The following is a 13,917-nucleotide window of genomic DNA, read 5'->3' as shown; positions in this document are numbered from 1 at the left end:
ATATCTATGGCTGCCACCGCTGAAAAATTTTTCAAAAAAAAAACCCTCAAAAGTTTGTCAAATTACATCAATTTGCCAAGTTTTGCAAAGTGAACTCCAATAAACCAGATTCGTCCTCTTACATATTTGCCACCCTATAGCGATGAAATATTTACTTCAAATTTAAATAGGACTATTGCTAATTTACTCCCTTTCGGTTAACAAATGTTGGAGTTATCGCGTAACATACACATAAAAAAAATCGATTTGAGAACCCTTCCTTTTTTAAAGTCGATTAAAAGGGAACGTTTTTCGGATTTAAATCACGTGTACCTATGTAATTTTGAAACAAAATCACGGTTTTTTAAAATTTTATCACAATAGCTGACATGGCGAGCACCGTGACGTCACATTTTTCGTCATTGCTAGCGCCGCGACCAATGACTGCAAAAGATTAACACAGCACCAAATATGGCTGTAATGTCGCAGTTGACTTTAAAACATTTTGAGCGTTCTGCACAGTAATTTTATCAACGTAAAAATTGAGCACGGCGAACGAGATAAAAAAAAATAAAAACAAACAAATTGATATATACAAATTATTGGAAAAAGGTGAGGAGAACATTTTTAATACAGTTCAATATATGAGAGTAATTACAAATACGCAAGGCATAACTAATATAATATAAAATATGTAAACAGAAACTACAAAAACCCAACAATAGTTTTCGCGGCGATGATTAAACGACAAAGATATATACGCAATATTTTTAATGTAATATCTAGTGACGGGGTGCAGTGCCATCCAGAGCTTTAAATCGTAAAGATCTGAGGGGCACTGCCACTGCGCCCGTCATCCTGATTAATAAGTTAACAAGTATCATATGCCTGTAACTTCACCAGCACCCGCACCCTTCAAAAATGCTGATATGAAGGTTGCACTTCCCTGGACGGACTCTTTCCGAAGGACTTTTACTTAAAATCGTACCTAAAAGTACATAAAGACGATAAAAGACGTTACAAACTTGATGAACTCACATTAGGCCTTTGTGGACGAAGGCCTTCTTAATTAAATACCCGTCTCAAAGGGTACCTACTTTATACAAAGGACCAATTCCGAATAGTATATATACGTTTATTTACTTAACATGTATCTAAAATAATGACTAAAATTACTTTCGATGTTCAAAAGGTCTCTTACATCATTCAGTCCGACATATAGAGTACTTATTATTTATTTATTTATTAATTAAAGGACATCCAACAGCATACATTTAGAACTTAAAAAATAATGTTACATGAGCAGTGCATAATGCCAATTAGAGGATATCACAAAAGCTTAGTAATATTATGACGCGACATTGTGAGTTTCTCTACAATTATTTATAAAATAAAATTTAAAATTTGAAAAGAACAATTAAAAAATTCATAAAATATTACAGCAAAAACCATTTCAAATAAAAATAACAATATTAATTATATAATTAGTAGTAATAAAAATTAGCTAAAACCTGATGGTGGACAAATTACTCTTCTAATTTGTTGCTTAAATGAATGCCTACTATGCGAAAAAATGTCAATGGCACTAAGACTTATTGTACGTGGTTGTAAGACGAGAAACGATCTCGTTCTGGCCATAGTTAGTACGACTAGGTGGAACGTAGAAAACCTTATGAATTGAGCTACGGGGTTGATGATAGGGCACAACAAGGCGAAACAGTGATACGAGAGAAGGGCAATCAAGGCGAGCATTAACAACAATTGGTAATTTTGGTAACAATTGGTTTTTCTGTGATAGTTGCTTTAATAATTTACAATTAGGTCATATTATTACAATAATAGGTTCGTGTTGAGGATCAGTATATAATATAGCCTAGTTCTAATGACTGTTTTAGAATAATTACGTACTGTTTTAAAATTCAATTTCGCTTTTAATATATTTAATAAGTTTAAGTTTTAAATTGATTTCAAAACAGACGTTAAAACCTAAACATTCATACCTGAAAAATTTTTCGAAATGGCGCTTTCGCCCATTCCACAAACCATTCGATAATGTGTACCTACTACCTAACAAAATTATTCAAATTACTTTCTATGACGAATATAAGGTTATTTTGTTTTATTTACTAAGAGCGGTGTTATAAAGATTTTTATAAAGAAAAGAAGAAAAAATAACATTAGAAAAATTGTCATTGTGCATGTTGTTATTTATATTACCCTACCCAATTTTACTCATCTAATTTATTTCATGTCCTGTTTGATTAATATAATATTAACAAGTGATTAATTTTTACTGGTTTTTAATGTCGTCGATTTCTGATCTTATGCAGAGATACAGACAACTTTTGCATAATTATAACTTCCATATTCCTTCAACGTAAAGTCCAAATTCGCAACTTTACTAGATAACGTTTTAATGCGTCAAACACTCCCGGACACAATTCGTGCCACCTTGCATTTTTTTTTCTAAAAGCGTCTAGAATACTTTAGGTACCAGAACCACACCAATCGCCTGGTCTCAAACTAGGAAATCCCCTGTACAATGAGCACCAAAGCAACTTCATTCCCTCAAAGACTCTTTCAAGAACACTCAGATCAAAACCAGTTTAGGAAGTTTCAATTCTCAATCAAACCCGGGACCTGCTCATCCAGCGTCCACAGTAAAAAGCCTTGGGCCACCGAGATCGGGTCGTATAATTAATGTTATCATCTAAGAAAGCGTAAACCCCGGCACAAATTTAAATTTTCGACAAGGACTTTTCGTCAGTATTGGGCAGTTGTGCAGAATGGGCGAAACTGCCATTTCGAAAAAAAAAATAACAAATTTATTCAATAAAATAATTTGTAAAACTTAATGTAGCGTAAATTGGAATGTTTTCTTTGTAAAATTAAAAATAAGGTATTTAATTAATAACTATTGTAACAATAGTGAAAAAATAGGGTGGTTTGCATTAATATTAGACATAACTGGATGAAGACTGTACCACCTCAGTCAACCGTGACCATGGGACCTGTAAAGGGCCCGAAGCGTCGGTTTGTTTGAAAAAACAAATATACGCGATTTAAATCCGGAAAAATAGTTTCATTTCCTATGTGTAACAATCGCGAAAACCTAAGAACTCGATAAATTTATACAATTTAAAGTTCTGAGTGGCACTGTAACTGTTATGGACAGGCGTGTAATTTATCATCAGGCGCACGACTTGTTCGTCCCGTCACTTGATATTATAAAAAAAATAATTGTGTCGTGTAATATTATTTAATAATTACTAGATAATATACTTGAAGATTTAAATAATAAAACTTGCCACGAAAATTAGATAGTGAACGCTAATCCGATAATTATCGAATGAACACAGAACACAGAACACATGTGCATTTTGGTAGCTTTAGAGATATTGACACCTGAACTTGTTTTATAGTAGAAATTGATTGACTGATTTTTAACGATAAAACTGAAACTAAATAAGATATTAAAAAAAAGATTAGAGGGGGTTGTAGATCTCGATTCACTGATTCTAGATAATTTAACAACTCACTTTTGCAAAAAATGTCGTTTACGTTACTTATGGTAACGAGTGCAGTACAATAATATTTGAAGAATCGTAGGTTTTGATATTTTGATTATAAAGATTTAGAATTTCGAAAGTATTTATATCACTATAATCAATGGTTATTAATATAGTACAAAGTTAATGCTAATAACAAACTATGGACCTTTCTGTGTCTGACAATAAAAACAATATATTTTTAACTGACTTTTTTTTGCATGTATGTCACACGATTACTTCGGGGTTTGTGAACCGATTTTAATGAATTTTTTTGTTGGAAAGAGGGTATCTCAGTATTGGTCGCATAAATTTGTAGAAAATATTCCACCTCTAAGGGTGGCAAACTAGGGGATCAATCCGGTATCGCGCACATTCCGGTAACCGATGTCAGTAAAACTTGGCAAATAGACGTAATTCCAGAAAGTTTTGAGGTCTTTGTTTTATAAAACAGTTATGTAATAAAATAATTATTGTATTCCATTCATAACAGATCTAAGTAAAAGCCGCAGTAGAGCTCAGTGTGAAAGAAGTTCGTCCAGAGAAGTACTGTTGTCTTACCAATCTCTACCGCCAAGCAGTAATGTTAGCATTACTGCGTTCCGGTTTTGATGGGTAAGGGTGCTGGTGAAATTACACACACATGGGACTTGTCAATTTATGTCTCAGGTTGAGGCCTCAGATTTTTGCGATTTAGTGCTCCGAGTGACACTGCAACTGTTACGGACGGTTCGTTCGTCCCGTCATTTGATATTATAAAAAAGCGATTTATGATAAAAATTATCTATTTTTGTTTCTTACAATAGACAACGTAGGTGGAGTTGATAATATGTTTTTAAATTGTTAGCATGTAATGCATATAATAAAGAGACTGAATTATCACGCCTTGAGTATAATATACCGACATTAACCGCCCGGATAAACGAATATGCAGCAAATATATTTTTTCATTTTTATAAACATCAATCTGAAATAAAATTGACGTTATATACGTTCAATTTCCATACAACAACCGACCTCATTGAACGTGAAAACCAGCCTGAAGTTCAGGGTGAAATCTTGTGTGGTTTGACAATTGGTCCCTCTTGACACCCTCTTAGACCTCATCTCTACTGCCCACTTATCCTTTCACTTGAACGCCAGTTTCACAATCTGACTTTGTGAAGTCAGATTTTAAATATTTTCGAAAATCATAAAATTTGAAACAGGCAATGGTTTTCAAAATATAACGATTTCACATTCCACTCTGAACAAGCTCATCCACCAAGAGAGGAAAAAAGAAAGAAAGAAAAATTTATTCGTATATTCAAAATAATATTTCAAAGATCAACTTAGAAACAAAAAAATTAAAGATAATAGTCGAAAATTGCTAGCCAACTCAGCTTTATGCTGGGCAATGCCTCAACACTGTTTTTTTTAGCCGGAGCCTGAGAGGAGGCTGAATAAAATAACAAAACCACTAAATCTAGTGAAAAACGAGAATATAATTACAATTGTACCTACAAAAAAATGTTCATCACAATCTCTAGATAATAATTATAATGACCGATAAATGATAGAACAATTTTAAATGAGATGGAAGCTGTCGCCGTTTATCAGTCGCATTAATGTTATTTCTTTATTTTTTTCGGAACCCAGGTACAGAAACTATTAAAATAGACTCGTGAACCACCACAACCTACAACGAAGTGTTTCGTAGTAAACGTGAAACGCAATCACTTACCGTATATCATAGAAACGAACAGAAGCACAGCATTCAGAAAATACGATGTTCTTTTCAACTTCATACTACCAGCCATATTGTTTAATTTTATTATATTCCTTATTATAACACTAAAACTTTAATTTGACACTTTTCCTTTTCATTGTCACAACGAATTACTATTTTTTATTTCTATTTATTAGTTTATTACTTCCTAATAGCTGTAAGAACTTAATTTCATAATTTAGAACTCCGTTATAATAAACATGTCAACGTTTACTTTCGACCCTAATTAACCCGTTGACAAATCTCGACGTTTAAAAGAATGTTATCCCTTATAATAAACACACCCCACTTATGCTATTTTTATTTCATACGGCCGTTACTAATAAATCGTTCCCAGTGTACATATCAGATTTAACTTCACAGATAAGGTGTAACATAGCTTTGAAAACAAAAATAGATTACTTGTTTAACTTTGAAAATTATTTTGGCACATAATTTTTTTAAATTTACACATAAACCTATGTCACCGTCATTTTTTACTCAAACAAGTTCAAGCACACACTTAAATTGTCACAGTTGGTTAAAATTTGAACCGGAATAATAGGAGTCGGCATTTTCGATATTATTTCCGAGAGCGTTGGAACACACGTCCAACACCGGCAATGAACGAAAAAGCACTAACTTACATAAGGGATTTACCCCGCACCATTAGAGTATGTGCGAGAAAGAGACGAGAGAACTATTCCCGAGGGTTGCGGGTTGCGTGAAGTCTAAACAAAAAGAGACAGAAGATAATTTCGTTGAAACGCCTGGAATCTTGTATGAAGCGGCAATTATATACAAATCTGAAAGAGATACGTTTCTGCCTAACACGTAAAAGTTAATAAGTGTTTAATGTAGCAGCAAATAAAACGATGGGGATCATAACGAAGCTGTAATTAAAATTTAATTTTAAATATAATGTAATAGAGTGAGAAATACCATGGAAAATGTAATAGGCTGTATTAAATCTGTTTAATATACGCTTGTTAACATGAAAGGAATTGCGCACACCAATTTAGCTCAAAGAACTGATAAATGATCAAGATGTTCGTGAGTAGCAATCACGAGACTGAAAACGTAATATAAAATTAATCTTATGTAGACAAACCTTAATGCGGCAATAGCTTGTTGCTAGAAAGGGTACTTCTCAATTAAAAGTTGAATTTGTGGTTGACCGTGTGTGACGACATGTACCTGTGACTCTAGTTTACAAGTATTATTCAAATCCTTTATTATCAGACAATTATAGTCCATAATATTATACAGAATTATACAAGTAGGTAGGTACACATTTCATTATACCCATGTTCACCAGATCATAAAAACACAAATCGAGTGCAGTCTCTTATAATTGGGCAGTGAATCTGCAAAAACAATTAGGGTTCAACAATGAAGCAACTCTCTGTCTGAGAATGGCATGGAAACCATATGAATGATGCTTCGTGAACATGCCTGCCTGTCATCAGATTATGTATATATACCTAAGTAAAGTAGGTTTGTGAAAGTTTATTAGAAATACCTCTTATTAATGGTGAAGAAAAAACGTCGTGATACCTGCATGTTGAAGATGGTACACAAATTTTGGAAAACGTATTAAATCTCCAACCTACAATGGGTCAGGGTCTGCTTTGGCAGCCGCGAGGAGGTCGACGATGTGGCCCGTTTTGTCGGGATCCCGGGGAAGGGGACGTCATCGCTCTTTCCAGGTGCTGTAGGGTTCGAGTACCCGAATAGGCCACCATGAAATTTTAGCCGGCACAAGTCATCTTCTTCTCCTGCTGCCTCCGCGGCAGAAAGGTATCCATGAGAATATCCCGGCGAAAAAATGTTTACCTTCGAGAGTGCTTAGTAATGGAACGTGTATTGGGGTTGATGATGTCAATCTTATTACTATATGTAACTTTGAGAAAGTCTAAGAAAAGCACAGAAGATACGTATCAAAGATGTAGAAGAAATTTAATTACGTAAGCAACAATTAAAAAGAGAATTTGTTTAGTCGTTGTTGCCACGATCTCGAAGAAAAATAACCTAGTAATAGCAAATAATGGAATAAACACAATCGAATTACGGAGACGATTAAGCGTCTGCCACCCGCTGATTGTATTTTTGAAGCGATGACACCTTTTTGTAAGCTTAGACAATTCTTCATAAATACCATTGTCTATGAAAACAGGGCCGTGTTCAAGCAACCAATACCATTTCATTGTTTTAACAAAGCGAAGTGCAAATGTTAAAATAATGAGTTGCTATTGGTTGACGAAACACATAATTGAAACAAATTTTAACTCAATTTTTTTTTGCTTTAGACTTTAATTTACTACGAACCGTAACGGGTAACGGGTTAAAAATAGAGCAGGAAAAGGGAATCTTTATCGTCATGTATACTACCACTCGTACCTCGTACGGTACGGGTCTCCTCACGAAGCGATGGTTTAGACCATACTCTGCCACATTGGACCAATGCGGGTTGGAAACTTTACACGTTTTCCGAAGATTGTGAACCTTCTTCGGCGTATAGGTTTCATCACGATATTTTCCTTCACCGAAAAGCTCATTGTAAATTTCAAATTAAATTTCGTACAAGTTCCGAGAAACTCAGAGGTGCAAGTCCGACTTCGAAACCACGGCCTCTTGAGATGTGGTAGGTCAAGCCTACTTATTATATTGTTTAAGGTTGTATTGTATAAGGTTCAATAAATATATGACCAACTGATTTAGGGGTAAGTTGAATATTTACAACCGAAAACCTTAAAAACAAACAACTGTACTACACATGTTGATCTATTAGAGAAATTGCTATAGTTAAGTTAGTTAAGTTTCTTTGAGTTCATGAAAAGTTGTGAAATTAATTTATTTATTATCTTATAATTTTATCTAAGTTTGGTAGTTTGGTTTTTTGAACCTACGGCCTCTGCTTGAGATGCGGTAAGTCCAATCGTTAGATTTTCACAGCTAAAAGGGCAAATATAGATGTTAAAGACAATAAAGAACCGACGGAAAAAGAGATGTTTGGACATCAGATATATCACAATAGTTTGCTTAAGAGCATGGAAGAAGGAAAGATAGAAAAGAGAAGCAAAGAAAGATCGAGACGAAGTTATTTAGATTAGATAAGGAAAAATGTTAATGTCGATATGATACGATATACCAGGATATCAAAGTCACTCAACAAAGATGGTTAATGATTTCTCCACCGACAAGAGCGTAAGCTCTTAAACAAGAAGAGAAAAGGACAGTCAGATGTAATCGTAATAATAAATGTAAAGACAGCTAGTACATGTCGCTACAGGTAATATAATAATAATAATAATAATAATCTTTATTTTACTATTACAAGGGTACAAAGTTTTATAATGTAATTTACATGAAAATGCTTAAATAATAGAGTACCTTTGCAAGAGACTGGAGTCTATACTAGGAACTAACCTGTGTGACAGATCTCCAGGCTCTCACCCAACCTGATAAAAACGTTTTTGAAAAAGCAGTTGCAATGTAAATAAATTACAAACATCAATTTTTACAATCACTGTAAGCTATTGCAGAAAAAGATAATATAATAATACTAATAAAATGATGATAATTTAGTGACGTAAGTACAACCAGTAAAATGAAAGAATAAGCTAATATGACACTTAAAAAAACAATAATAAAAAAAATGAAATAGAAGGTAATAGAACCGTCGACTTCTCAAATTGAGAACCAAGATTCCTAGACGCTTGTAGAGGCCCTGCAGTGGCGCTGCAGCTGCGCAGCTACTAATTTTCATACAATATCTAGAAACGCAGCTGCAGCGCACAGTCACGTCTCCCTCGCGCCTCTTTTGCAGACTTGATATTGTATAATTTGAAAGCGCCCTAAGGTTCATTTATAGAAAATTAAGGCGAGAGCGAAGAGAAGCCCCTGCTTCTATACCATACCATACCATTATTTCCCTAAATATGTTTTGCTAGATAAAATGGTATGTATATTTACTATTCAATAATGGTTTTATAAAAAATATACGATACACCTAAGAATATCATCTAAAGAATGTGCTCATTCGTGACACGAAAGCATGCCGTTTACTCGATCATTGTAAAATCCCGAAAACTAATTATTTAAGAATGAAATATATAATTTTGCACATAATATTTCTATGAAGATATTTCTCTTTAAATTCTTCAGAAAACTTGCAAAATTTTGGTTTTCGCTTGACGCTGTTAAATACACATATACTGATCCCAAAATTTGAAAATTGCTCAGCGGCTTAATGACACGCCGCGCTACCCGCTGCTACCTTGTCAGTTGCCATCGGGCGCTTGTCGACGTGAGATTTGTGTCAAATTTTCTCCGCCTGTTGTAATTTTGTACATATTCATTTTAAGCGCGTGGATTAGTGATGAAAGAGACTCAGTCGTTATACTAAAAGACTTAAACGACTTGTGCGACTTAAACGACTCGAGTTGTTTGCAATGGACTTATACCTATTTTATGTCTTATTAAGTCCGAAGTTTATAAATAGAATTACGTTTATTTAATTAGTTATAATTAACTGACTTCTGTGAATAAAGCTAGGTTAACGCTATCCATCAATCGTAAAATAACCGCTCACGCGATACATGCAGCCGTAGACGCATACCACACCTAGAGGTGCCGGTGATGATTTTATACCGATTTATCGGATATCGAAGTTATAACAGGCAAAAGAACTAATATTAATTGCTACTTCGGTAACTACTCTAGCAAACCATGAAGTTTTTAATGCCTGGATCTGTCATTTAAAAAAAAATAAACAACTTCAAAAATACGTCACGACAATCGTGTGTGTTATTGTTTGGGCTGGTGATTTCGGTGTTTATTTATTGAAAACATACCGTAAGTAATGTTTTTTATGTTTACCTTGAATATAAATGTTTATAAACTATACTTTAAGGAGTAATTTCATGGTAAACGTTAGAACCACTCAAACGGAATATTATCATATTTATCCAAGTACACCAAAAATTTCATTAGTGCTTTTTAAGTGCAAGATTTGCGGTATATTACTGCATTTTATTTGAGATGTTTTTGTTGGTAGTACGGATGGTATTTATTTAGCAATGCAGAATAATAATTTTTATTTATAAAAACTTGTATTTAAACTGAATTCTTTTCTAATTTGCGAAACCAAATAGCCGCCATTTTGCGGTAAGAGGAGCGCATCGCGTGAGCGGGTAAACCAATTTTATGTCTTATTAAGCCCGAAGTTTATAAATAGAATTACGTTTATTTAATTAGTTATAATTAACTGACTTCTGTGAACAAAGCTAGGTGAACGTTATCCATCAATCGTAAAATAAATATCTTGTGGGTAGAAATAAAATCACGCCATACGGCTCATGACTCGCGACTCCTGAGGCTATAAGGCGCCAGTCGTTTTAGTCGTCTTAGTCCTACAAGTCTTTTAAGCTTCCTAGGGTTAAAAGCCTTCGACTCGAATTAGTCTTCAGTTTTAGTCGTACGACTCAAGACTTGAGGTTAGAAGACTAGTCGTGTCGCGTTAAAAATTAGTCGAGGTTTTTTAAAAGGCCTTAAAATACTGAGTCTCTTTCATCACTAGCGTGGATTACTGGATGCGAGAGGCGGCCCCTCATACCTCACCTCCAGAAATCTAGGCTCAAATACCTCGCCTTAATTCTGAACTTCGTTTTCAGTCCCTGACCATTTGCAAATGTGTCTTTTGGGCTATGGAAAAGGCAAGAGTCTTAAATGGAAATAATAACAGTATTATTTCGTTTTTATTTTCTTTCATCTTGTACCCGGTTTAGATAATACAACAGTTATAACTGGAAAGTTGGCAGTCAAGAGCTTAAACGACTCCAAAATAAAAACCAAATGAATATATATTAAAATGTTTTTAACGTTTAATACCACAATATCGCCACAGAAACTGTTTCTGTCTACAGGAGCTTAATAGTTTAAATGTCCTTGACGAGCTTTATGTTTAAATCCACTTTGATATATGGCACTGTTAATACTATAGTATATTAACTCAAAAAGTGTATTCATTCAGAATAGATTAAAAACTAAATACTCACTTCTCGTGTATGATTATTATAATTTATGTTTGGTTAAAGTTTATTGCAGACTTCTAAACAATATTCTATATTCTAAATATATTTAAAAATAAAAGTAAAAAAATTATTTCATATTCTTGAGTAAGGACTGTTTTCTAACAATATTCTAACGACGGTTTTTTTGACGTGTAAATAATCAAATTTTACGTTTAGAAATAGTATAATCTTGAATTTCACATATTTTGAGTTACAACACTACAATGCGATATACTCGTGGAGGTGTTGTGAAGAACGTTGAAAACAGGTTAGGTAAATCGCACCTTCGTAATGAAAGTGACCCAACACAAAATTCCACCTCTCACGTCCCGCAATCCGCGCGCTTTAATTTAATACGAATAAAATAAGAACAGACGAAGAAAATTTGACACAGATCGTCGTCGACAAGCGCCCGATGGCGACTGATGGGGCAGCGGGCGGCGCGACGTGTCGTTAAACCACGGGCAATTTGCAATTTTTGGAATAAATGTGAATTTTACAACTGGTAGAGTTTAAGTTGAAAACCTAAATTGAGCAGATTCTCTTTAGAGATAAATATCTTCATATAAAAATTATGTATAAACTTAATAAGTATATGATCTGATAAAGTACATCCTATCGTGTAACACATTAGCACTTTCTTTAGACAATATCCTTAGGTGTATGGTGTATTTTTTGTAAGATCGTTATTTAATACTAAATACCTAAACCATTTGATCTAGCAAACACTTTTTCCCTCTTCTCTCCCGGTGACTTGCCTTAATTAATTTATTACTCTTGAAACACTAAAGGTAATGGCTTTATTAGTCCTAGATAATAATGATGAAACATTCAGTTTTACACCACCGAAAACTATATCTGTTTATTTTAATATTTAACCATTACCAAATACAATTTACAAAAAAATAGCCTTTTTCGTAATATGTAGTAGCTATTACAAGAGTTAAGTCTCTGTCCTTTTCACTAGCAAATCAAGATGTTACTATCTTATTTTAATTGTGAAAGAAAGTCGTAACAAAGTAAGTCGCGTTTGAAAAAATTAATGATAATTCTCGAAACGAAAACGGCTCAGTTTCTAATCCATCTCTTTTTCACGGTAATGGCGTGTTGTCTTTGCAGATACAGATTCAACACTAAACAAGGCATTTATATACCAACGCATAAATTACGATTATATGGCGTCTCCAGATGTTTGCCAAACCATGACAAGCGCCTGCAAGCACAAACGAGTGGACTTGGAGTGAGCTTGCATGTATTTGTCACCGACCCGTTTCAAAAAAAAGCTTCAGGCAAGCTCTTGCCACGTATCCACATGTTTGTGCTAGCAGTATTGTTTAATAACTGTCGACAGATAGACGTTTCTTTTTTGCTACGTTGGGTTGATGGATACGCTGTATAATATTTAAAAAAATGACGCTGTACTATCTTTATAGATGCTGTATGGTTTTAAATCTTTACCTTTTTTTAGCGGAAAAAATTTAAAAACAACTAGTAATCATACTTTTTCCGTGGTTATATTTGGAAAATGGGCGACTGGTCAAATGAGACTATTTTATTCTTTCTGGAGTGCTACCAATCAGAACCCTGCCTTGTAATCCGAAACATAAGGACAATAAAGACAAAAAAGTAGCAGATGCACGTTTTCTTACATCTTGCTTCTTTTTGCAATACGTAACATAGCAGACACAAATTCGACGTCCGCCATGCTAGTTTCTCCTGTGTGCGCATTTGTACACGATCGCTTGCAACCGTGTGGATGTCGATGTTTGTCTCGCCTAATTTTCCAAGCGTTTGTAAGCGTTTGGGGTTTGCGACAAATGACAAGCGTGTAGAGCCGGCAAAAGAGATCCGTATAGAGAGTCAACGTGCCAACGAACCTTGGCTAATCAGTTCCAAATTAGCAACCTTATGCGGTATAATTTAATTTTCTTAATTTTTTAATTAGATCTCTTTCAATATTCATAAACAATGTTTATATTTATCACTGGTCACATATTGGAATTTAATTTAATTTGTTTAATTTGAAAAATAAATGTCTTTAATCGTCTGTTGTTTTCGATTAAACATTCTAGTACATGTGACCTGTGATTCATATAAATGTTGTTTTAATAATTCAACCTTTTTTTAACGGTTCTCTAACATATTTAGATGTGTATATGGGCTGTATATTTAAAAATGAGGCATATTCATGCATGTCATAGTAAATCATGTTACAACTTAACATAGACTAAAATAAAGTCAGGAATAAGGATAGAACTAGAAATAAATTAACAAATTTATTTTGGAGTGTACATAGGAATAAACCGATTCCCTTTATGCTTGATTTCGAGTGCATTGGGAATACTACCAAACGAGCACCGAGTGAGACAGCAACTATAAGAGTGATTACACGTCTCTCTTTCACCTACACATTTATGTTATGATGAAAAAGCTGTTATCGAAATGATTACGTTTTAGTTTATATTACTTATATTTTACTTATGAACAATCATCGAAATGTTTTACGTACTAAAAAAATAATTAAGTTTGTTATAATTATTAATACAAAGATCGAACACTCAGAAAAAAC

At 33.9% G+C, this 13,917-nt stretch overlaps 1 protein-coding gene across 1 annotated transcript in view; it reads right to left on the bottom strand.

The window, feature by feature from the left end:
- The window catches only part of LOC113240442, a 230,420-nt gene extending 225,079 nt beyond the window's left edge, over positions 1–5,341 (bottom strand). The window contains exon 1 of the mRNA XM_026477754.1: positions 5,251–5,341. Coding sequence (XP_026333539.1) covers positions 5,251–5,326 — 76 coding nt within the window. The 5' untranslated portion in view covers positions 5,327–5,341. The remainder of the gene's footprint in view (positions 1–5,250) is intronic.
- Between the last annotated feature and the right edge of the window lie 8,576 nt (positions 5,342–13,917).

This window comes from Hyposmocoma kahamanoa, unplaced genomic scaffold (assembly GCF_003589595.1).
Source record: "Hyposmocoma kahamanoa isolate Upper Pololo Valley unplaced genomic scaffold, ASM358959v1 138, whole genome shotgun sequence".
Lineage (NCBI taxonomy): Eukaryota > Metazoa > Arthropoda > Insecta > Lepidoptera > Cosmopterigidae > Hyposmocoma > Hyposmocoma kahamanoa.
The sequence above is the reverse complement of the archived record's forward strand: the minus strand, read 5'-3'. Positions and strand labels throughout refer to the sequence as shown.